This window comes from Schistocerca nitens, chromosome 3 (assembly GCF_023898315.1).
Source record: "Schistocerca nitens isolate TAMUIC-IGC-003100 chromosome 3, iqSchNite1.1, whole genome shotgun sequence".
In the NCBI taxonomy this organism is placed as follows: Eukaryota; Metazoa; Arthropoda; class Insecta; order Orthoptera; family Acrididae; genus Schistocerca; species Schistocerca nitens.
In genome coordinates, this window is record NC_064616.1 from 862260704 (window position 1) to 862283293 (window position 22590).

The window sequence follows — 22590 nt, forward strand, 5'->3', positions numbered from 1 at the left end:
CGGTGGTGAACTGGAGGCGAGCTCGCGGCCGCAGACTATATGTACCTGGCGCGCCAACGTCCGAGGGCTTCTCCGCGGTCATTTCCGGTGCGGTTCTCCTCTTGCTACCTGCGACGGTCGTTCGCTGCAGTACGGGAAGCCAGGATCCGTTTACCTTAAGGCTTTCCTCTTTCTTGTTGAAACTGTTCGCGTGTTTTTGGATTTCTACAGCTTCTCTGAACAAGCGCGTGTGATAGTGCTTCTCTACAGCCAGAACTTCCATGTCGGCGAATTTTATTACGTGGTCGGTCTCATTCAGTGCGTGCTCTGCCACGGCCGATTTCTCCACCTGCCCCAACCTGCAATGTCGCGTATGCTCTTTGATCCTGGTGTTAATGGATCGTCCAGTCATTCCGACATAAACTTTTCCGCATGTGCAAGGTATACGGTATATTCCCGACATTGCAAGTGGGTCTCTTTTCTCCTTCGCCGATCTAAGACACTCTTTGATCTTCCTTGTCGGTTTGAAAATCGTCTTTACGCCGTGTTTGCGCAATATACGGCCGATTCTGTCCGTCACTCTGGGAATGTATGGCAGAAAGGCCGTACCCGACATTTCTTTTTCTGGTTCCTTACATCGCCGAGTGTTTAGCTCTGTTACACTTCTAATGTAATTTGTGGAGTACCCATTGCTCCTCAGAACAGTTTCCAGGTGTTGCATTTCTCGTTTGAGGTGTTGAGGCTCACATATTCGTCCTGCTCTCGTTACGAGCGTACTAATCATGCCTCTTTTCTGGCTCGGGTGGTGGTTTGACAGTTTGTGCAGGTATCGGTCCGTGTGTGTCGGTTTTCGATACACGCTGTGTCCCAGGTTTTCGCCGTCCCTTGTGACCAGCACATCTAGAAATGGCAGTTTCCTGTCCTTTTCTACCTCCATGGTAAATGTTATGTTGGCATGGAGGCTGTTCAAGTGTCTCAGGAATTCACCGAGCTGTTCTTCACCATGGCTCCACACCACGAAAGTATCATCGACGTACCTGTACCACACCTTAGGTTTGCAAGTCGCCGAGTCCAGTGCCTGTGCTTCGAATTGTTCCATGAAGAAGTTGGCCACCACTGGACTGAGAGGACTACCCATGGCGACGCCTTCCAGCTGTTCATAGAAATCGCCATTCCACGTGAAATAGCTCGTGGTGAGACATGCATGGAAGAGCTTTTTGATGTCTTGCGGGAACATGGAACCGATGTGCTCCAGCGCGTCGCTGAGTGGCACTTTCGTAAATAACGAAACAACATCAAAACTGACCAGGATGTCGTTTGGCGCAAGTTTCAGTTTCTTCAGCTTCTCAATGAAATGTCCTGAGTCCTTAATGTATGTGTCGGTCTTTCCCACGTGTGGCTGGAGCAGAGAGGCCAAGTGTTTCGCCAGTTTATACGTTGGTGAGCCAGGAGCGCTAACGATCGGTCTCAGTGGAACGTTGTTCTTATGGATCTTGGGTAATCCATACAGCCGAGGTGGTAGGGCTTCTGTGTTGCGCAGGTTTCTCTGTATGTCCGCCGGCAGAGAAGACGCCTTGATTAATCGATTCGTATTCCGAGTGATACGCTGCGTCGGATCTGCGCTTAGTTTTCGGTACGTCGTCGGATCTAATAGGTCTCGGATCTTTTGCTCGTAATCTTCGGTCTTCATTACGACGGTCGCATTCCCCTTATCGGCAGGCAGTACCAATATACTCTTGTCGGCGTTGAGATTCTTAATGGCTTGTACCTCTTCTTTCTTCAGGTTGCAAGCTGGTGGTTTTGCTCGGCGCAGTATCCTGGCTGTTTCAGTGCGTATTTCCTCTGCCCTTTCACAAGGAAGGGTCCGAATGGCTGCTTCGGTGTTGGCAATGATGTCCTCCATAGGTATAGTTCTCGGGATGATAGCGAAATTCCCTCCTTTTTGAAGGACTGACACTTCCTCTTCGGTCAATTGTCGTTCAGTGAGGTTGACCACTGTGTGTGACATGTCGGGAATCGCCTTGTCGGTCTGCTTCCGGCATCTTTCAAACTTTTTCTTTTGCCGCTCGGTGCAGCGCTCGAGTTCGTTCTGCATGCTCCTGTGAGTGATGCTGTCGATCTTGTCCCAGTCGTCTCGATGCATTCTGCTACTTAGTTGATAGAAAATGTCCAGAAGTTCCTGATCCGTTCTTGCCAAGTCTCTCCGTGTTGTATGTATTCGCTCACGAAGAAAAGCTCGTTCCATTCTGTCGTAGATCCGATGTGCTTGGGCGGTGGTGAATAGGCGCTTGCATCTCAAGAACTTCGGTGTAGCACTTTCATCTCGGCACCGTGACAGAAAGGCGAGAGAGGACATCAGTCGCGCTTTCTTCTTCCGTCGTTGGTCAAGGCGTCGGTACAATCTGCAAATCTCCTCCCCGTAGAGGCGTAATACAAAATTGTTAAGGCTTTCGTGGCCACTTGTTGACAAACTGCCTATTGGCTTCTGTCTCGGGTTCTTCGGCCGACGTTCATCTAATGATTTTTCTGACGTTTCGCCAGCACGAGTGGCTGGCATTGTCAAAGCTTCACCCTCCATTGCCGGTGGTGAACTGGAGGCGAGCTCGCGGCCGCAGACTATATGTACCTGGCGCGCCAACGTCCGAGGGCTTCTCCGCGGTCATTTCCGGTGCGGTTCTCCTCTTGCTACCTGCGACGGTCGTTCGCTGCAGTACGGGAAGCCAGGATCCGTTTACCTTAAGGCTTTCCTCTTTCTTGTTGAAACTGTTCGCGTGTTTTTGGATTTCTACAGCTTCTCTGAACAAGCGCGTGTGATAGTGCTTCTCTACAGCCAGAACTTCCGTGTCGGCGAATTTTATTACGTGGTCGGTCTCATTCAGTGCGTGCTCTGCCACGGCCGATTTCTCCACCTGCCCCAACCTGCAATGTCGCGTATGCTCTTTGATCCTGGTGTTAATGGATCGTCCAGTCATTCCGACATAAACTTTTCCGCATGTGCAAGGTATACGGTATATTCCCGACATTGCAAGTGGGTCTCTTTTCTCCTTCGCCGATCTAAGACACTCTTTGATCTTCCTTGTCGGTTTGAAAATCGTCTTTACGCCGTGTTTGCGTCAAACCACCACCCGAGCCAGAAAAGAGGCATGATTAGTACGCTCGTAACGAGAGCAGGACGAATATGTGAGCCTCAACACCTCAAACGAGAAATGCAACACCTGGAAACTGTTCTGAGGAGCAATGGGTACTCCACAAATTACATTAGAAGTGTAACAGAGCTAAACACTCGGCGATGTAAGGAACCAGAAAAAGAAATGTCGGGTACGGCCTTTCTGCCATACATTCCCAGAGTGACGGACAGAATCGGCCGTATATTGCGCAAACACGGCGTAAAGACGATTTTCAAACCGACAAGGAAGATCAAAGAGTGTCTTAGATCGGCGAAGGAGAAAAGAGACCCACTTGCAATGTCGGGAATATACCGTATACCTTGCACATGCGGAAAAGTTTATGTCGGAATGACTGGACGATCCATTAACACCAGGATCAAAGAGCATACGCGACATTGCAGGTTGGGGCAGGTGGAGAAATCGGCCGTGGCAGAGCACGCACTGAATGAGACCGACCACGTAATAAAATTCGCCGACACGGAAGTTCTGGCTGTAGAGAAGCACTATCACACGCGCTTGTTCAGAGAAGCTGTAGAAATCCAAAAACACGCGAACAGTTTCAACAAGAAAGAGGAAAGCCTTAAGGTAAACGGATCCTGGCTTCCCGTACTGCAGCGAACGACCGTCGCAGGTAGCAAGAGGAGAACCGCACCGGAAATGACCGCGGAGAAGCCCTCGGACGTTGGCGCGCCAGGTACATATAGTCTGCGGCCGCGAGCTCGCCCCCAGTTCACCACCGGCAATGGAGGGTGAAGCTTTGACAATGCCAGCCACTCGTGCTGGCGAAACGTCAGAAAAATCATTAGATGAACGTCGGCCGAAGAACCCGAGACAGAAGCCAATAGGCAGTTTGTCAACAAGTGGCCACGAAAGCCTTAACAAGTTACTGTCTTTGTATATATAGTTAAAGGCTACCCAGCCATTGACCTTTGTCTGTGCGAATGCGCACAGGTTGCCCTAACTCTTACGGGAATCGCCAGCGCGTGCGCGAGTAATGAGTGGGTGGGCAAATGTCTATAAAGGTACAATACATATGTAGAATTGTGGACAGTTGGGAATGTGAGTCTCACGGGAAGCGTGCAAGGGATAAGTCCCTGCAGTCGCGCTATTCATCTGTGTCCTCGGTGGCTCAGATGGATAGAGCGTCTGCCATGTAAGCAGGAGATCCCGGGTTCGAGTCCCGGTCGGGGCACACATTTTCAGCTGTCCACATCGAGGTATAACAACAACACCTATCAGCAGCTGAGGTTGTCAGTTAGTCATCATTTATTTCAGAGAAAAGCTGCACGGTCATCAACAATAACTGTTCTTTCGAGAACAAGTTACTGTCTTTGTATATATAGTTAAAGGCTACCCAGCCATTGACCTTTGTCTGTGCGAATGCGCACAGGTTGCCCTAACTCTTACGGGAATCGCCAGCGCGTGCGCGAGTAATGAGTGGGTGGGCAAATGTCTATAAAGGTACAATACATATGTAGAATTGTGGACAGTTGGGAATGTGAGTCTCACAGGAAGCGTGCAAGGGATAAGTCCCTGCAGTCGCGCTATTCATCTGTGTCCTCGGTGGCTCAGATGGATAGAGCGTCTGCCATGTAAGCAGGAGATCCCGGGTTCGAGTCCCGGTCGGGGCACACATTTTCAGCTGTCCACATCGAGGTATAACAACAACACCTATCAGCAGCTGAGGTTGTCAGTTAGTCATCATTTATTTCAGAGAAAAGCTGCACGGTCATCAACAATAACTGTTCTTTCGAGAACAAGTTACTGTCTTTGTATACATGCAGTACTTACAGGGTAATAGTCCCCTAAATAAAAGTTACTGTGTTGTTGTACATTCTAATGTTATTCATTGAAGTGTAAAGCTGGAGGGGGATTTTTTTTTTTTAACAGCTCATGACGAAGAGCCCAATAATGTGATCACTGTGGGTCTTCATACTAAACTACTCCAGTGTGGATACACTAAAACTGAAGTATCATGTCAACATGCTGCCTTTGTCAAGTGTGCATATTGTTCCATTCAGCTGTCTTTTAATCACTTCATTGAAACTCTACATTTGATGTCAATGATGGATAGGGAAGAATGTAAGGCAACACAGTGGCTACAACACATATCAGTCACATTAATGTGACACTGCCTATGTTAGATGTCAACATACAATAACCACTCATAAGTAGCAGTTGGAAGTACTAACAGTGGAGGTATAAAAAACAGCGCAGTCGTTGCCTTAGTGCAGAAATTGATCGATTTATCTGATATCCAACAGCATGATCGTTGGCTCTCAGGCCAGATATGGAAGTGTTTCCAAAATGGTTAATTCTGTAAACTGTTTGCATGCTGCAATGATTTAAGTATACCACGCATCACAAAATGATGTTATCCAAAACATGTGCCATGCAAATGTGGCACCCATGGACCAACTGTGATGCCTATGGACCATAGAGGGCAGGGTTGAACATCTGTGGAGATGTGTAAGGGCAAATAAATGTGCAAATGTTATGCAACTGACCACCCAGATGAACTGAGGGGCTACCAGGCTACCAACTGTCTCCCCTCAATGACTGTTCCGTGAACATTGCTGCATATGGGCTTCTGCAGAAGGCACCTGGTTCATGTATCAATGCTAAATGCTGTTCACTGGCAATGAAGGCTGGAATTTGCATGTCAGTACAGCAACTGGATACCCACAGAGTGACAAGAAATGACCTTTGCAGATGAATCACATTTTATTCTCCATCAGTAAAATGACCACCAGAAAGTAAACACCCTGCAACAATCATTGGAAGAGTACAGGCCACAGGAGGGAATATTTTTATGACATCCTCTGGGTGATCTCATCATTCTGAGAGGCACAATGGATGAGCACAAGTATGCATCTATCCTTGGAGACCATGTCCACCCCTACACACAGTTCGTTTTCCTCAGCACGATGGCATCTACCAGCAGGGCAATGCACAGTGTCGCACAGTTCGCAGTGTATGTGCATTGTTCGATGAGCACCAGGATGATTTTACTGTGTTCCCCTAGCCACCAAACTCCCTGGATTTAAACCCAATTGAGAATCTGTGGGATCATCTCGATTGGGCTCTTTGTGCCACAGATCCTCAGCCAAAAAAGCCTAGTGCAGGTGGGCATGACACTGGATTTGGCATGGTTCCACATCCCTGTCAATACTTTCCAGAAATTCATGGACACTCTTCCTGCATGTCTGAGAGGAGGTCACATTAATGTGACTGGACAGTGTATTATGGGGAATATGACTCTGTAACTACTGAATATCTTGTTTCAAGAAAATGTTTAGCTTTTTGTTTTTTCTCACTTAACGTTCTTGTTAACCTGCTTGTCTCAATTGTCTGTTACACAGTATTGTTTCATCAGTGACTTGTGTGTCTATAGTCTTTACATAGAACTACGAACATTGGTTATATACAAATGCACATTTACATATAACTGATATTCATGGATGGTCGAACAGACACATTTCTACATTTTAAAATCATTTTATTTAGTTTTAGCTGCAAGCTTTGGCCCTTCACTGGTACGAATCCTTCATTCATGCTCATTATCCTCTATTGTTCCTTATGTATTGTTCCTGCCCCTACCCAACCACTGCCTTTCTACATTCAATCTGCAACCACTTATTCCATTTTTGTAGCCCTTCCTCAAACCTTGTGTTTTCTTTTGCATGTACATTGGAATCTCTCTCTCTCTCTCTCTCTATGTGTGTGTGTGTGGGGGGGGGGGGGGGGGGGGGAGGCACACACGCATTTGCGTATGTGCTCACTCTGCAACCCCTCAACATTACTCCTATTAAGGAAGAAGCTTATAAGCTTATTAATAATTTGGCATACAAGACTGTTTCCCAGTCTTTGTAATAAATGGGGGCTTTTTGTCTTCCACAAAGTTAGCTTTCATTTTAACAATTCCTATCTTTATTGACATGTTATTAAAAGTGAAATGCAGGACAGTTGCTGCTTCCACAATTTAGAAGTAGCAGTCCTTATGTTGGCAAGATGTTTACTTCGAAGACTCTTAGCCAATCTCTTGTGATCTTTCAACACACATAAAATTTACTGTTCAGCATCAATTTCTATGTGATGTCGCAGATCTCTTAACCACCCAGTTTTCATGAGCTTTATTAATTTCTAAGTTTGCCTTCTGAAACAGCAGAAACAAAACAGCACATCTGGTAAACCTCACAAACAGTATAATGTGAACAAAGGCTGTGTAAGATATACACATAATCCAGTACACCTGATAATTAAAATTGATATAATTCTTTACTGTACAGTCACAGTACATTATTTTCCTGTAATTCTGAATGCACCAATACTTCCTTGGAGGCACTGCTCTTATTTTCACAACAGTCAATGTATTATTTCCTTTCTTTTTTCCTTATTGGTAATGATATTTAAAAATTATTTTGTTTCTGATCTTATCCTAATCAACTGCACTGTGTTTCCTCACTATGTATGAAAACACTGTAGTCATGTAATGGACATATTCAACTGTAACATAACTTGGCCAGTATGGGGATATGATACAAAATTCTGGCTCAGAACAAGATGGCATTGACAGATAGCTTTTATTTTTCTGATATTGATACACATTGCACAATAATGTACATCAAGTGGTACCTATCTCTTTTTTTAAAGGTTTTTATACCTTCTCAACAGTTAACATATGGGCAGCTCAATGCATATTGCCCGGACTTCTCTTGATGATAAGAAATATAAGGAGCACTGAAAAACTGCAGTCACGTATGAAACTATCAAGGAAACATTCAGTATGGTAATGAAAAATCAGCAGTTAGAGGTGTATAAAATTCCTGATGTCATAGGCATATTAAAAGAAATAGTATGTTACATTTTTCATGATGGGTCCAAGACTTCATGCCACAAACAAAACAACAATCAAAGCTATGAGTGGAAGCTAGTAAGCCTCAATGAAAAAATGCAACATCAATTTTATAAAAGGTTTGCTAGGTTTGCCAGTGTTTTCTGGAATATAAAAGGGATTTTTCTTACTGATTATTTTGCAAGTCTTCTGTAACAACTAGATGAACTATATGAGAAGATGCTTGAGTGAGAAAAAAAAGGTCTTTCATCAGCACAATATACCACACTAGGTGCTTTGGCAATGAGAATACTGAAGAGTCTGAAATATGAAATTTTGGAACATTCACAGTTTTCACCAAATTTGGCATCTAATGACTTCCACCTAATCCCACATCTAAAAAAATTGTTGACTGATAAATGTTTTGGTTGCAATGAAGGGGTTAATGGTCACTGGAAACAGAACTTCCAGAATCACGCCTCAGGCATGGAATCTGCTAACAGAGTACACTGACCTAAAATACTACTACAGTAAGAAGTATATTTTTTATGAAAGAAATAGTCTTTCCCTTGCAAGCTAAGAACTTGTCATTTTATCCTCACAAAACACTTATCTGCATTTACCACGCTAGTCTGATAGGTTAACATCTAACTAATCACTTTATGTAAGACAAACTCAACAAAGCTCATAGTCACTGAAATATGACAAATCTGCTCGATTTTGCTACTATAAATAGGAACTGTGGAAAAATGGACACGTAAAAAAGCCATCTGCTGCCCTTCATAAAAATAGATACAGATGCACCACGAAATTAAACTTTTAGAACTCAGTGAATCTTTAATGGATGTGGTAACTATGTTAATGATATGAAGGGGATGTGTATCTCAAAACATGTAGGAACTATAGCACGTCACGAGTATGAACTGGATATCAGAAAGTGGAAGTAAATGCAAGAATGACATTACACCAATCTGCAAATTAAAATAAAAGCAAACTTATTTCACTTGAACAGTTTTCACATAATCTCTCTACACAATAAGGATAATGTACCTTTATAATATCAACACGAGCATCAGTGAAGCTTGGTGTTAATCTAAACAAGTGGTATAAACATTTCTGCACATAGAAAGGCCTTGCTGTGTATCGTTTGAGGCCCTCCATTATCTGAGCTTCCGTACCAGTTCCAGCCACCTGAAAACAAGTTACAAAATTCACAGCAGCTGAGAAGCACGATTACAGTAGGAAAATACTAGTTGCAAAAACTTGATATGAGCAAATTTGATTAAGAAATAAATTATGAGAAACTGAATTAATACTGGTAGATTTTAAAATTTCTAACATTCAACCAGGAACACCCAGTGGACAGTACATAACAGCAAGAGTCCAGTAACACGTGGGTTTTATGATGTGACTGTGAGTGGAAAGCTGTTGAGCGGCAGTTAGTTTTAAGGTGCATGGGGTAATAGCTTTCTTGTGTCACGGTAAGCTGCCTATGTTAGTTGCAGAGAGAAATGCAGTGCATAAACAATTATAGATTTAAAATTAAAGTCGTGTTTCCAGTAAACTGTGACTGACCTGATAAACCTACCTGCCTGTCTGGATGTTTTTTCATGCCCTCTTCAGCAAATGGCACGCTAGATTCCATTTCTCACACACATACACACAACTAAGAGATGGAACCATGCAGAACAGGTATATGAGGCTCCCACATTTAATGTGGTTACAGGAAAAGCATACGACTGTAAAAAGATTTCAAATCTGGGAAGTATGTGAGGTCAGTGCATGAGGATTCCACCATAATATAGCGCTAGAGGAGCAAGTGATACATGTGAAAATCAAGACACAAAGTGGTAGTGCACAGGGGTGCACAATGGAAGCTTCAATTTAATTGAATAACGAATTTGAAAGAGTGCACAGAAATTTTGAGCTTGGATGGAGTTCTGAATAGTACTTTAGATGCAAACAGTATTTCTAATGTATCGGTGGGATCTAAGGAAATTTTAATACTTATAAGAAATGACTAGGCTCTTCGAGGTTGGGGATTTAATAAGTCTAGCGGACATAAGGTGATAGCGGAGGCAGTACTGAAAAGTAAACAGAGGGAGGAATGTTAACTGCACAAACAGGGAAGGCATGATATGTCATCCTGAGGTCAGTGTCAATGATGTAACTGTTCCACTGTCTACTAATGAAGTTTAAGCATATAAAATTAAGGTAAAGATTTGTTTTCATATAAAAATTGTCTATCAGCTTACACAATTTGTACAGTATAACTACAGATGTCAAAAGAAAGAAAGGATCATGAATTTAAAAACCTAAAAGTGATTGCTTACAAATGATGAGAAGTGTCACTCTATTTCAAGACAGTACTTTCATATAAATAAACAGTATGTGTGAAAATGAACGAACCGATACAAACAGACTACTGAAATAATCTTTAAAAATGCACCTGAATGAAACATACTTGTGAACCAACTCACCACCAAGTTTTTATAATAGCCACTACAATGAGGATTCACGAAATATTCTTCAAAACACACATCACAGTGTATGAGACCTAAGAACTGTAGTTCTTTGTGATGGTCTATAAAATTTCTAAGATCATCAGGATTAATTTCTTCCCTTCCTGAAAAAAGATACAAATAATCAAAAACATTATAAACAGATTACTTTTATGGGTCTGTTAAGTAAATTATGAATTTATTAATTCTGGTTTGCAAGTATATCTTTCATCTGAGAGTTTACCTAAATCTTTGGCACATCTTTATACTCACTAAAATTACTGCAGTATAACAACAAGATTTAAACACTCCATATCAATAGTATTAATATGCTTGGAATTTCATTTCAAGTTAGGCATCATTCTACAAGAAGTGCTCACTTCTGTGGCAGTTTTTTGTGTATGATTAACAGCACATCAGATTTTTGAAGGGAAAGGCTGTAGCTGAAACTACTGTTGTTGTCCAGTAAGGTTGTAAGAGTGTTGTTTTCAATAAATTATAATTATACATATATTTCTTCAACAATGGTGGCCTTCCAACAGAAATGTGATGTCCTGACCATATTTCAAAAAAGATAAATGAGTAAAATGGAAAATATGTTTGTCTTCTTTGAACATGTGCAGTTGGAATTATAACAGTGACATTGCATAAAAGCTAATTACAGAGAATCCAAATCTTTGGACATAAGAGAGAACATATGTAAACCTTGTAAATTCTACATAGTAACTTCCATTGTAACACATCCATTTGTTATGGTGATAACAGTGATGACAATGGTTTTAGAATGATCAACTGCATGGTCATCATCAGTGCTCTTGCTTTATATGACTGTACGCATTTGGGAAATTAGATTTTATAACAGATGTTTATGGGTCATCAGTGGCGAAATTTAATTGGCTAAACAGTCCTGATAGAGCCAGTTAGAAATTATGTTGGACGAGTGAGTTGGAAATGAGCAAAAATTTACTTTTCCATTAATTAAAATTAACTGTAATTTAAAATAATTCAAAAGTATATTAAAAAAGATTAAAAGTATGTACAATTGTGTGCATACCACCACATATTCCCATGCAATGACTGCATATTTAAATAAAGTTATCTGTCTCAACATAAAATACTGCTTCATGAAATTAATATTAGCTGGATACAAACACTAAAATTTTTCCTCATATACATATGGCTAGCTGTCGACTAATACAATAAAACAGGAATACTCATATACCCCTTTCCAGCTGATGGCATCATGATTCATCTACAGTTGATGGGTCAACTGGTCTGTGAACAGCTGGCCACACCCCTTCAACAAAGGCAGCAGGTTTACCGTCATGTTCCAATTGCTTTACAGCACACATGTCTGTGGACTGTCTGGATCTCTGGGTGCACCACACCCACTGTGGAAAAGATGGGCATCTCTGAACTGCGTCATAAACCATCAGTACAGTTGGCCCCCTTTCCCCACATGCATCTGCGGATGGAGCATGAACTTCAAAAACAAGTGTTCCTCAGAGCAATCCTTTCACTTCCAAGTAGTTCATCAACCACACAATTGTGAATCAAGGCATCCGTTTCCAGATGGACACATTAGCTACCTTGTCCCTGGCAAATCTCCAAACATATGCTTGTTTGGGTTCTCCTAAACTGGCCCAACCTCCAGTACATTGGTCGCGTATGGTGAGAGTTTGATTCCCCTCCTAGGTCAAATCACAGTCACCTCCACCTACAAAGAGGTCACAAGGCTGATAATGTTGCTTGTTGTCAATATTCACTCGGTCTGGATGCCTTCACATTGTTTGGATTCTCCATTACTGGAGATGTTCAGGTTGTCTCTGACCTAGGCAACCTTTGGAATTCATTTGCACCTATAGTCAAACCTTGCCTAGGGTGCAACACAGATCTCCAGGCTCATATTTCCTTGCGTCCAGAGGCATTGCCTCATTTCTTCCGGGCACAACCCATTCCAGTCTACTTATGGACAGTTGTCAAGTAGGAACTTGATCGTATTCACAAGATTGGGGTGATCAAACTTGTCAAGACCAGCACTTGGGCTACACTCCTGGTGGTGGTCAAGAAAGATAATGGCTCCCTCTGGCTGTGCAGAAGCTTTAAATCGACAACCAATACCCAGACACAAGTATAAATCTAACCCATACCACACCCAGAGGAACTTCTTGACTTGGAGGTGAATGTTTTTCTAAGATAGACCTTGATAACACATATATGCAGACCCACTGTATGAAGAGTCACAAAGTATCATGGGTATCAACACATGCTTTGGCACTTGCTTATTGGGATCTCTTCTGTTCCAGCAACCCTCCAGACTTACCTGGAACAGTTAACCATGTCCATCCCCACTTGCACTATATCGCTGACTTAATTGTCATGGGCACAATGCATTAGGACTAACTGTGCAACCTGTTTACTACACTGTGTGACACAGGGCTCAAGTGCTGGTTACACAAATGCCAGTTTTTTTTTTTTTTTTTCCCAGAAGTAAGTGGTATACCTTGAACACTTGTTCAACAATGAGCACTGCCGACTGACTGCAACATTGCAGCTATTACGTCTCTACCCCACCCCAAAAACTTACAGGAGTTGTGAGCTTTTTTGGGGAAGGTAAATTATTATTCTAAGTTCCTCCCACAAGTGGCCCATGCCATGCATCTGCTAATTTAGTTGCGGAAGAAAGATGTTAAGTACAGATGGATAGCTGACTGCCAGCTCACTTTTACGCAGTAGAAGTGTATGCTGCGTTCAGCACCCTGCCTTATGCCCCTTGCCCCCATCATGTCCACAGACTTTGGCCACAGATGTCTCTCCATATGGCACTGTACCAGAGTTGATTTATAGGACTGATGATGGTACTGAGCAACTGATTGCCTATGCATCAAAGATGCTGATACCAGCTCCTCACTGATAGAAAAATAAGTTTCAGCAATTATCTTTGCAATTAAGAAGTTCCATGTTTACCTGTTCTGGTGTAAGTTTACATTCATTACACACCACAAACAACAGGCAGCCCTCCTCATATCACATTTCCATCTTCCAGATAGGACAGGATAACAGATCCAGTGTCGTGTACTTTCCTCAGCTCCTACAATTATGCCATTAAATACAAGCCAACAACACAACACGCAAATGCAGATGTTCTATCTTGCCAACCCATGGGACCAGACCTGGCCTTTGACCAACAGGAAATCTCCTGTTTCTACATAGATGTGGAATGGTGACACACACTGGAAGGGTTTCTTATTATGGCTGCTTGAATTGCTGCAGACCCATGCCGTGACCCTATCTTATGGCATGTCATGCTCTAAGCACTCCATGGGTCGCCCACAAACTTTTCAAAGGATGTCAATGTGGGGCTCTAGCCCTGGTCTCGCCTCTCCCAGCATCAGTCCATCATCACCAACATTCTCCTGCTTGACGTTGAGGCAGATGCTCACCATGTTGACATCCCAGCTGTCATGTGGCCTCAAGTTTTACAACTCCTCCATTGTAGGCACTAGGGTATATCACAGATGAAAGCCCTAATGCATTGTTAGACCTATTGGCCAGGGCTGAACAAGGACGTAGAAGCCATGGTGCACAGATGTTCTACTTGCACCCAACATCATGCCACTCCACCTCAACCTTTCGATCCGTGGTCCAACCACCCCCCCCCTCCCTCCCCCCACCCAAAATCACCCCTGGAACCACATTTATTTGAATTTCACAGGCCTCTTTCTGGGTTCTATGTGAATCAATGTTGTGGGCACTAACTCTAATTACCTCTATGTGGTCAGCAGAGTGTCCACCATCACAGACACCACAATTAGTGTGTTCATTCAGGTTCTCAGTGTCAAAGGGCTTTCCCAAACCATCACATCAGACAATGGGCTCCAATTAACAGCAATGGCTGTCGAACAATTTGGTGCCTCAGATGGCATTGAACACCTATTTAGTCTGACATTTCCCCCATCCTCCAGTGGTGAAGCAGATTGTACAGTGGAGTATTTTAAACAGAAAAAGTTACAAACAGTGGGAACCACCACCACCTTAGTTGTGTCCATGATGGTCTTAAGCGGACTGGTCTGTGAATACCATGGGAAACCTTGAAAAAATTGTCAGTTCTCTAAATCATGTAACTCAAAGAATAAGATTTGTAAGCCCATACAAAGCTTACTATCTTTTAAGGCATCTTTTGGGAACATTTTTAGGTATGAACCACAGTTTTAGCTTTCACACTTTTCTTAATTGTATTTTTTGTTGCAAGTGAAATAAACCATACTAATTATTTATGTACATCACAGGTACACACTACTCAAAATACAAACAAAGTAGAAGGTTTATTTTTTCCTGTTAGTTCTTTACACCATTATCTTTAATGTAGACTGTCGAAAAGATGGCGCTCTCATAAATTGTGATACAAAAATTTTTAAGTATGATTATCAAAAATTTTGGAAATGAATTCAGGGTTTTTTTTTGTCAAAAAAAGCATTTAATTTTCAAAATTAAGTCACAAGAGCAGTCTACTATATAGTTAGGCATGTTTTAAGACAGTATACAAAATTTCAGCTCTCTGTCTTTAATAGTTTTTAGGCAAAGTGTACCAGAACATGAAATGATTTAACTTTCGGAAAATTCAAGTTAAAGTTAGAAGTTGCTTTTTCTATTAAACTTGCATGGCACTAATGCATCCCAGATCCATATTCATCTTGTTTCCTGTGTTGTTCTTCCTCCCTTCTCTTTTTCACACTTCTTCTTCATCTTCTTCTTCTTCTACTTGCTTCTTTGGTGCTTCCAACACTGATTTTTCTGCTTCGAAGAGACTCCTTTCGTCAATGGCTATTAGAGCTTTATGCTTTTTTAGTCCACCAGGCACTCCCACCACTTCCGTCACATTAAGCCTTGACACTGCACCATCACTGAAATGTAGAACAGCATCTAGCACACCTATTTTCAAAGTATTTAGTCCTACTAGAACAGTTTTTGGTATCCTTTCCCATATACAATTGTCGAAACTTTCATTTGGACTTTGAGTCGTACCATGTAAACATTTCTGTAACAATCTTGTGCTATCAAGATCATAACTTCCGTTGTAACAAATGGCAAAGAATGCTCTGCAACGTTAGCCATTGTTGCCTGAATTGCCCCACCCCAGCATGTTGCTGGGTGCCTATGGTTCCTCCCACTAGCTGCTGGGCATAAGTGCTGGGACACCAAATGTGTTGTGCAGTGCATCAGGATCACGCCTTCCTTGCTGGCCAATTAATGCTCACGGTCGCAATATAAAGGTAGTGCACCATGATTAAACCTTTAGTTGTGTATCTGCTGCACACACACACACACACACACACACACACACACACACACCCCATTCTCATTACATACCACTGTTTTGGTCTTATATTTTGATATGTTTCGGTTTTCACTCTTAGATTACTTGTTTGGACCTTGTTATGCTGCCATGACAGCTACATTGTCAGTTTCCCCCATGTTGTTGTTCTCCTGTTCGCACTCAGCGAACTGCTGTTGACAGCCCCCCCTGGCCTCAGTGGGTTCTTTGAGTTGCTCCCAATCTTTTTCAGATTCGAGCCACAGTAGTGAGAATGAGGAGTTAAAACGAAGAATGAACCTAAAAATTTTAATTATGTACATAATGTTGTGTAATCAGGTACGGGATCACACACGCTGTACATTGTATGAAAGGCATTTTGTAAAACAGTGAGTGTTTATATCAAAGAAGTAATATCTTTAGTTTAATCCTTTAGACACATAAAGACATTGTTATTTACCATCTGCCTGGCTTTCCTTGGGTCCATAATTTGCAGAATACAAAGATTGATTGACTGCTTGTGTTTGACTGAGCAGAGAAATACCTAATTATGATAGCAGTAAAAATGTTCACTGGTCATAATACACTCCTGGAAATTGAAATAAGAACACCATGAATTCATTGTCCCAGGAAGGGGAAACTTTATTGACACATTCCTGGGGTCAGATACAGCACATGATCACACTGACAGAACCACAGGCACATAGACACAGGCAACAGAGCATGCACAATGTCGGCACTAATACAGTGTATATCCACCTTTCGCAGCAATGCAAGCTGCTATTCTCCCATGGAGACGATCGTAGAGATGCTGGATGTAGTCCTGTGGAACGACTTGCCATGCCATTTCCACCTGGCGCCTCAGTTGGACCAGCGTTCGTGCTGGACGTGCAGACCGCGTGAGACGACGCTTCATCCAGTCCCAAACATGCTCAATGGGCGACAGATGCGGAGACCTTGCTGGCCAGGGTAGTTGACTTACACCTTCTAGAGCACGTTGGGTGGCACGGGATACATGCGGACGTGCATTGTCCTGTTGGAACAGCAAGTTCCCTTGCCGGTCTAGGAATGGTAGAACGATGGGTTCGATGACGGTTTGGATGTACCGTGCACTATTCAGTGTCCCCTCGACGATCACCAGTGGTGTACGGCCAGTGTAGGAGATCGCTCCCCACACCATGATGCCGGGTGTTGGCCCTGTGTGCCTCGGTCGTATGCAGTCCTGATTGTGGCGCTCACCTGCACGGCGCCAATCACGCATACGACCATCATTGGCACCAAGGCAGAAGCGACTCTCATCGCTGAAGACGACACGTCTCCATTCGTCCCTCCATTCACGCCTGTCGCGACACCACTGGAGGCGGGCTGCACGATGTTGGGGCGTGAGCGGAAGATGGCCTAACGGTGTGCGGGACCATAGCCCAGCTTCATGGAGACGGTTGCGAATGGTCCTCGCCGATACCCCAGGAGCAACAGTGTCCCTAATTTGCTGGGAAGTGGCGGTGCGGTCCCCTACGGCACTGCGTAGGATCCTACGGTCTTGGCGTGCATCCGTGCGTCGCTGCGGTCCGGTCCCAGGTCGACGGACACGTGCACCTTCCGCCGACCACTGGCGACAACATCGATGTACTGTGGAGATCTCACGCCCCACGTGTTGGGCAATTCGGCGGTACGTCCACCCGGCCTCCCGCATGCCCACTATACGCCCTCGCTCAAAGTCCGTCAACTGCACATACGGTTCACGTCCACGCTGTCGCGGCATGCTACCAGTGTTAAAGACTCCGATGGAGCTCCGTATGCCACGGCAAACTGGCTGACACTGACGGCGGCGGTGCACAAATGCTGCACAGCTAGCGCCATTCGACGGCCAACACCGTGGTTCCTGGTGTGTCCGCTGTGCCGTGCGTGTGATCATTGCTTGTACAGCCCTCTCGCAGTGTCCGGAGCAAGTATGGTGGGTCTGACACACCGGTGTCAATGTGTTCTTTTTTCCATTTCCAGGAGTGTATGTCTCAGTTAGTCAGAAAAGAGCATGGTACATTTGCTGTGCAGACTAATTATCAAAGAGTCGGGATCCAGTTTTCACAGAGGTAGGACGTGCCACTTATTACTCTGAAAAGTTTGGCAAAGTGTTCAGTCATTTATTTATGTGAGGTACGGTACAACAGAGGACAGTATAAAGTGGACATAATCATCAATATTCAATCTGGATGATTTTACTGAGAGTTTCTTATGACAAATTGAAAAGTGGCTGTCTCACTAAGACATAAGACTGTGTGGCATATAGCCTTTGCTTAGATACTTACTCACTGAAAAGTAAGGAAGTGCGTAATACAAAAGGTGCTCAAGAAGTTTTGGACAGTCGTCTCTAATGTTTTTATTTTTTGAAGGAGGAGAATGAATTTTTTTGTGAACATACTGGGAACATTTAGCTATAAGTTGGTATATAAAAGTATTTTCTTTTATTTACAGGTGAGCCATAATGGACCATGAAGTAGATGTCAGGTTGCGACAACGGTTGGTGATGGAGTTCCTCTTCAAGACTGGCCATGACTCCGCCACATCAACTCACAGGAAGTTGCTCCCTGTTTAAGGGGAGGATGCAGTGGATAACAGCAGTATCCAGCGGTGGTTGCAGAGGTTTAAAGAAGGTGATTTCTCTCTACTGGACAATCCACGATGCGGTAGACCATCGACGGCAGTGAGTGATGTGAATAAGGAGACCATTGATCAAATCACCCAAAATGACAGACGTGTGATGACACAACAGCTTGCTGAAATCACTCGTTTGTCATTGGGTAGTGTGGTATCACTGCTACAGTCACTAGGGTACAGAAAAATCTGTGTATGTTGGGTACCTAGATTATTGACAAGAGAAATGAAAACGATGAGGAAGAATGTGTGCGAGGGTCTCATGAAGACCTTTACTGAAGAGTGGAAACAGTGTTTTGACAGCCTCATTAGCCAGGATGAAAGATGGTTGTTTTTGTCTGAACCTGAGAGCAAAACCCAATCCACGGAGTGGTGTTCCTCTCGGAAGAAGAAACCAAGACTTTCACAAACAGCAGGCTGAAAGGTGATGGCCTCCTTCTTCTGGAATCAGTGTGGTGTCATTTTCATTGACTTTTTGGAACCAGGCTCCACAATTAACTGAGACCATCACTGTTTGTCATTGGACAAGCTGCGACGTGCCACCAAGACCCACAGACCACAGCTTCAGGGTCAGATCACCAGGCTACACCATGACAATGCCGAACCCCATACAGCCCTTGTGATGCAGGAGAAAATCAGGAAAATGGGTTGGAAAACTGTTCCTGATCCTCCCTATAGTCCGGACTTGGCTCCGTCTGACTTTTACCTCTTTGGTCATCTGAAGGCCCACCTGTCCGGTAAATCATTTGATAGTGAGAAAGACCTTATTTCCTGTGTCAAGCGATGGTGTAGAAGTCAATCCCCAGAATTTTACCAAAGTGCATTTACATCATGGAAAGAATGTTGGGCCAGATGCGTCACAGCTGATGGAGGTTACATTGAGTAGGCTCAATGTATAGCTAAATGTTCAAAGTATGTTCACAAAAAATTTCATTCTCCTCCTGCCAAAGATAATAATTAAAAAAATAGAGACGATTGTGCAAAACTTTTTGAATACCCTTTGCATGTTGAAAAGGAAATTTAATTACTTAATATCACGTGAACACTTTGAGTGTAAACAGATTGATTTTAGTTGCAGTTTCTAACCAGGTCATTGGTTCAATTAGGATGGTGGCTGTTAGCGAGAGTGTGCAGTCTGAGTGAACTGAGTAGTAAAAATAAATTAATAAACAGTAACATCGGTACCAAATGCTGTGCATTCTTATTTTTAGAATGGATTTAGTGGCAATATTTGTGACTTTTTGGAATGAAAACGCAGTGTAGTTATTTTTCAAGGGGTTATTCATTTAGTTAGTGAATACACATCTAATGTTTAGACCAAACCTACAGCAGATTAACAGTCAAATGAATCCATCTAGGGACACATCCAATGTAGTACATTTTTATACTTTTTCTTGGCTGAGTTACATTGTTTCTTGCCTTAGACCTGGGAGTAGATTTGTGAAATTTATTGAGGTGAATGAGCTCAAGTCAAGTTTTCAATGTGCCAAAAAGCATGCTGCCACATGTATAATTACAATGCTCATTTAAAATACAAAGGAATGTATGCTGATAGATGAAATATTTTTGTATTCATCTTATTGTATGGAAGTGTTTTAAAATATATTCAGATCAGATGTTTGCTCCAACACTGTGGAAGAATCCTGATATCTATGTTGTTCTCTACTATCAGCTATATCACCCAGACACCTTATGATTTAGTGGCTCATGGGCAGTTCAGAAATTACCTTCTGCTGGTGGGTGACCAATGACAATGGGTGCTGAAGAACTTTTGGTCAGCTTGGCTTTAAAGGTATGTAGCACAGGCAGAAACTGCTATCGGACAGTAAGTAGAGGCTCACTTGCTCTGGGGAAGCAATACGACTTACTCTGTAAACCTCTGTCTTCAGTCCAATGCATGGTGTATTGTATGGAAAATCTTTAAGGACCACCTCTTGTCTGGATGGGATCACACAGGTACTTTATAGAATTCTTGTAGACATGACCTATCTGCACCTCATACTTTTCCACTGAGACACTTTAAAACATCTAAGTCTTGAAGTGATCTTACTTTAAGGTTCCACAAGAGCAGTACCCATGTGGACCTTTGATTAAATATGAGACTTACGAAACTGACTCACTTATTAAAATGGACAACAGTGCCACTAAAATACAGTTCTGGTTTATTACAATTCTTGCTGTGCACTTCTGTGGTTCATGGGTACTCACAACGAGGTTATCACCACCCTTCCAAAAATTAGTGGAAACAAATGTGGTTAAAACGTCTAATATGTTATAAAACAAGAAAGAGTAAGTCTTACATAATTACACTCATTCTCTCCCAATCTCACTGCACAATTACACTAACTCACATTCTTTAAGATAGTGTAAATAAGTTCACATGTTCTAAAACTGTCAATTAAAATACATGTAATACACAAGGAAAGCTAAAATAATTATGCAGGAATATGTGAGTAGCTTATTATGTACATGGATTAGCCAGCCACACTGACAACACATTAAAAACTTCTCCCTAAAATTTTAAGGAATAAGTCGGATAATGCACAACACTTAAAGTTGTATCTCATTCATGTCATTGTCTCTTAATGTGCCAATTTGTAAATAAATTAGCTGCTAACCTCTTGTCTGAATATAAAACACAGTCTACTAAAATGTGTTGCATTGTGATCTGCATGCCATAAGCATCACACATTGGAGGGTTCACCTGTCAGAGCAAGAGGCCATGCATCATATGGCTGTGTCCTACGCAAAAACGAGTGAGAAAAACCTCATCTCATCTACATGGCTTGAAAGAGGTATGCCTTGGCCAGTAGTTGACATTACTACACACAGCTTTGAGCCATGATTCTTCCCACCTACACTTGACAGCGAGTGTGATAGCACATGGGAGGATTGTACACTGAACAATCTGATTATCATGATACATACCCTTATTATCATGATACACACCCTTATTATCGTGATACACACCCTTGGCTGCTACATCTGCTAGTTCATTTCTCTTATTATCCATGCGCCCTGGTGCCCAGCAGAAAGGTACCTCCTTCCCACCCATTATAGGTGGAGAAGGGCTTCCTGGATATTCTACACTATGTTCCCTGCTAGGTACAAGTGTTGTAGAGAGTCATAACAGATGACCAACTGAGCAATTGAAGGACATCTCATCTGATTCTGTGCCTTCAGGAGCACATATAATTCAGCATCACATGCAGTGATGTCTTCATACAACAGGATCTTGAGGATGTGATCAGGGAAAACAACAGAGCAGCCAATGGAGTCCCCCTGTTTAGACCCATCTGTGAATACAGCCACACAGTTGTGCCACTCATTTAAAATGTCATAAAATACTGTGTTAAAAACAGAGGCAGGGGTGCATCCTCTCCAGTACTGCACTAAATCTAAAATTACTCTGGACCTCTGTAGTAGCCAGGGTGGCAATTAGTTCCAACCTTGGATGTGGGTTTGCACTTGCCCCACAACAAGTGACCCCAGGTCATGCTTCATGTGGATCCCAAATGGCCCTGTTGTTCACGGGTGATTGGAGAAAAAGTGCTTGGATGAGCAACAATATGGTACACTGATGTGTTGTGTACAGTGACGATCTTATATGCCTAGTGTAACACAAGGAGTTGCTGCCAGGCAGTGAGTGGCGGTTCCCCGGCTTCAGCACAGAGGTAGGTATGGGTCTAGTCCTGCAAGCATCTGTGGCCAGCATGATCCCACAACGGTGAATCGCATCAATGATCTTCAGGTATGAAGGTCTCGCTGATCCTTACTCTGCATACCCACAACCAAGCTATAATATCACGAAAGCTCTGTAAAACTGGAGAAGACATGCTCTCTCCGCTCCCAAGATCTGTGGATAAGGCATATTTTTAAACATTCAGTGCTTTCTGACTCCTTGACTTTAGGTCCTTTAGGTGTAACAATGGCAGTTTTGAATAAAAAATGAGACTCAGAAACCTCACTGAAACTTTATGTCCCTCACATACAAGCCACATAAATTAAAAATATAACAAGAATGATTAAAATTAACACACACACACACACACACACACACCTATCTGCAGAAAATTTAAAACCTGTGTTTGCATCCCACTTCTCTAACCTTTTCACTATAAGTTGTAAAAGACGATAACTGTT

General features: G+C 42.8%; 1 protein-coding gene across 1 annotated transcript in view; it reads right to left on the minus strand.

Annotated features, from left to right (window-relative positions):
* The window catches only part of LOC126248897 (protein zyg-11 homolog B-like), a 228465-nt gene that overhangs the window by 66734 nt on the left and 139141 nt on the right, over window positions 1-22590 (minus strand). Inside the window, exons 6-7 of the mRNA XM_049950367.1 lie at window positions 10461-10606; window positions 9031-9171 (exon numbers count right to left, since the gene is read on the minus strand). Coding sequence (XP_049806324.1) covers window positions 9031-9171; window positions 10461-10606 — 287 coding nt within the window. The remainder of the gene's footprint in view (window positions 1-9030; window positions 9172-10460; window positions 10607-22590) is intronic.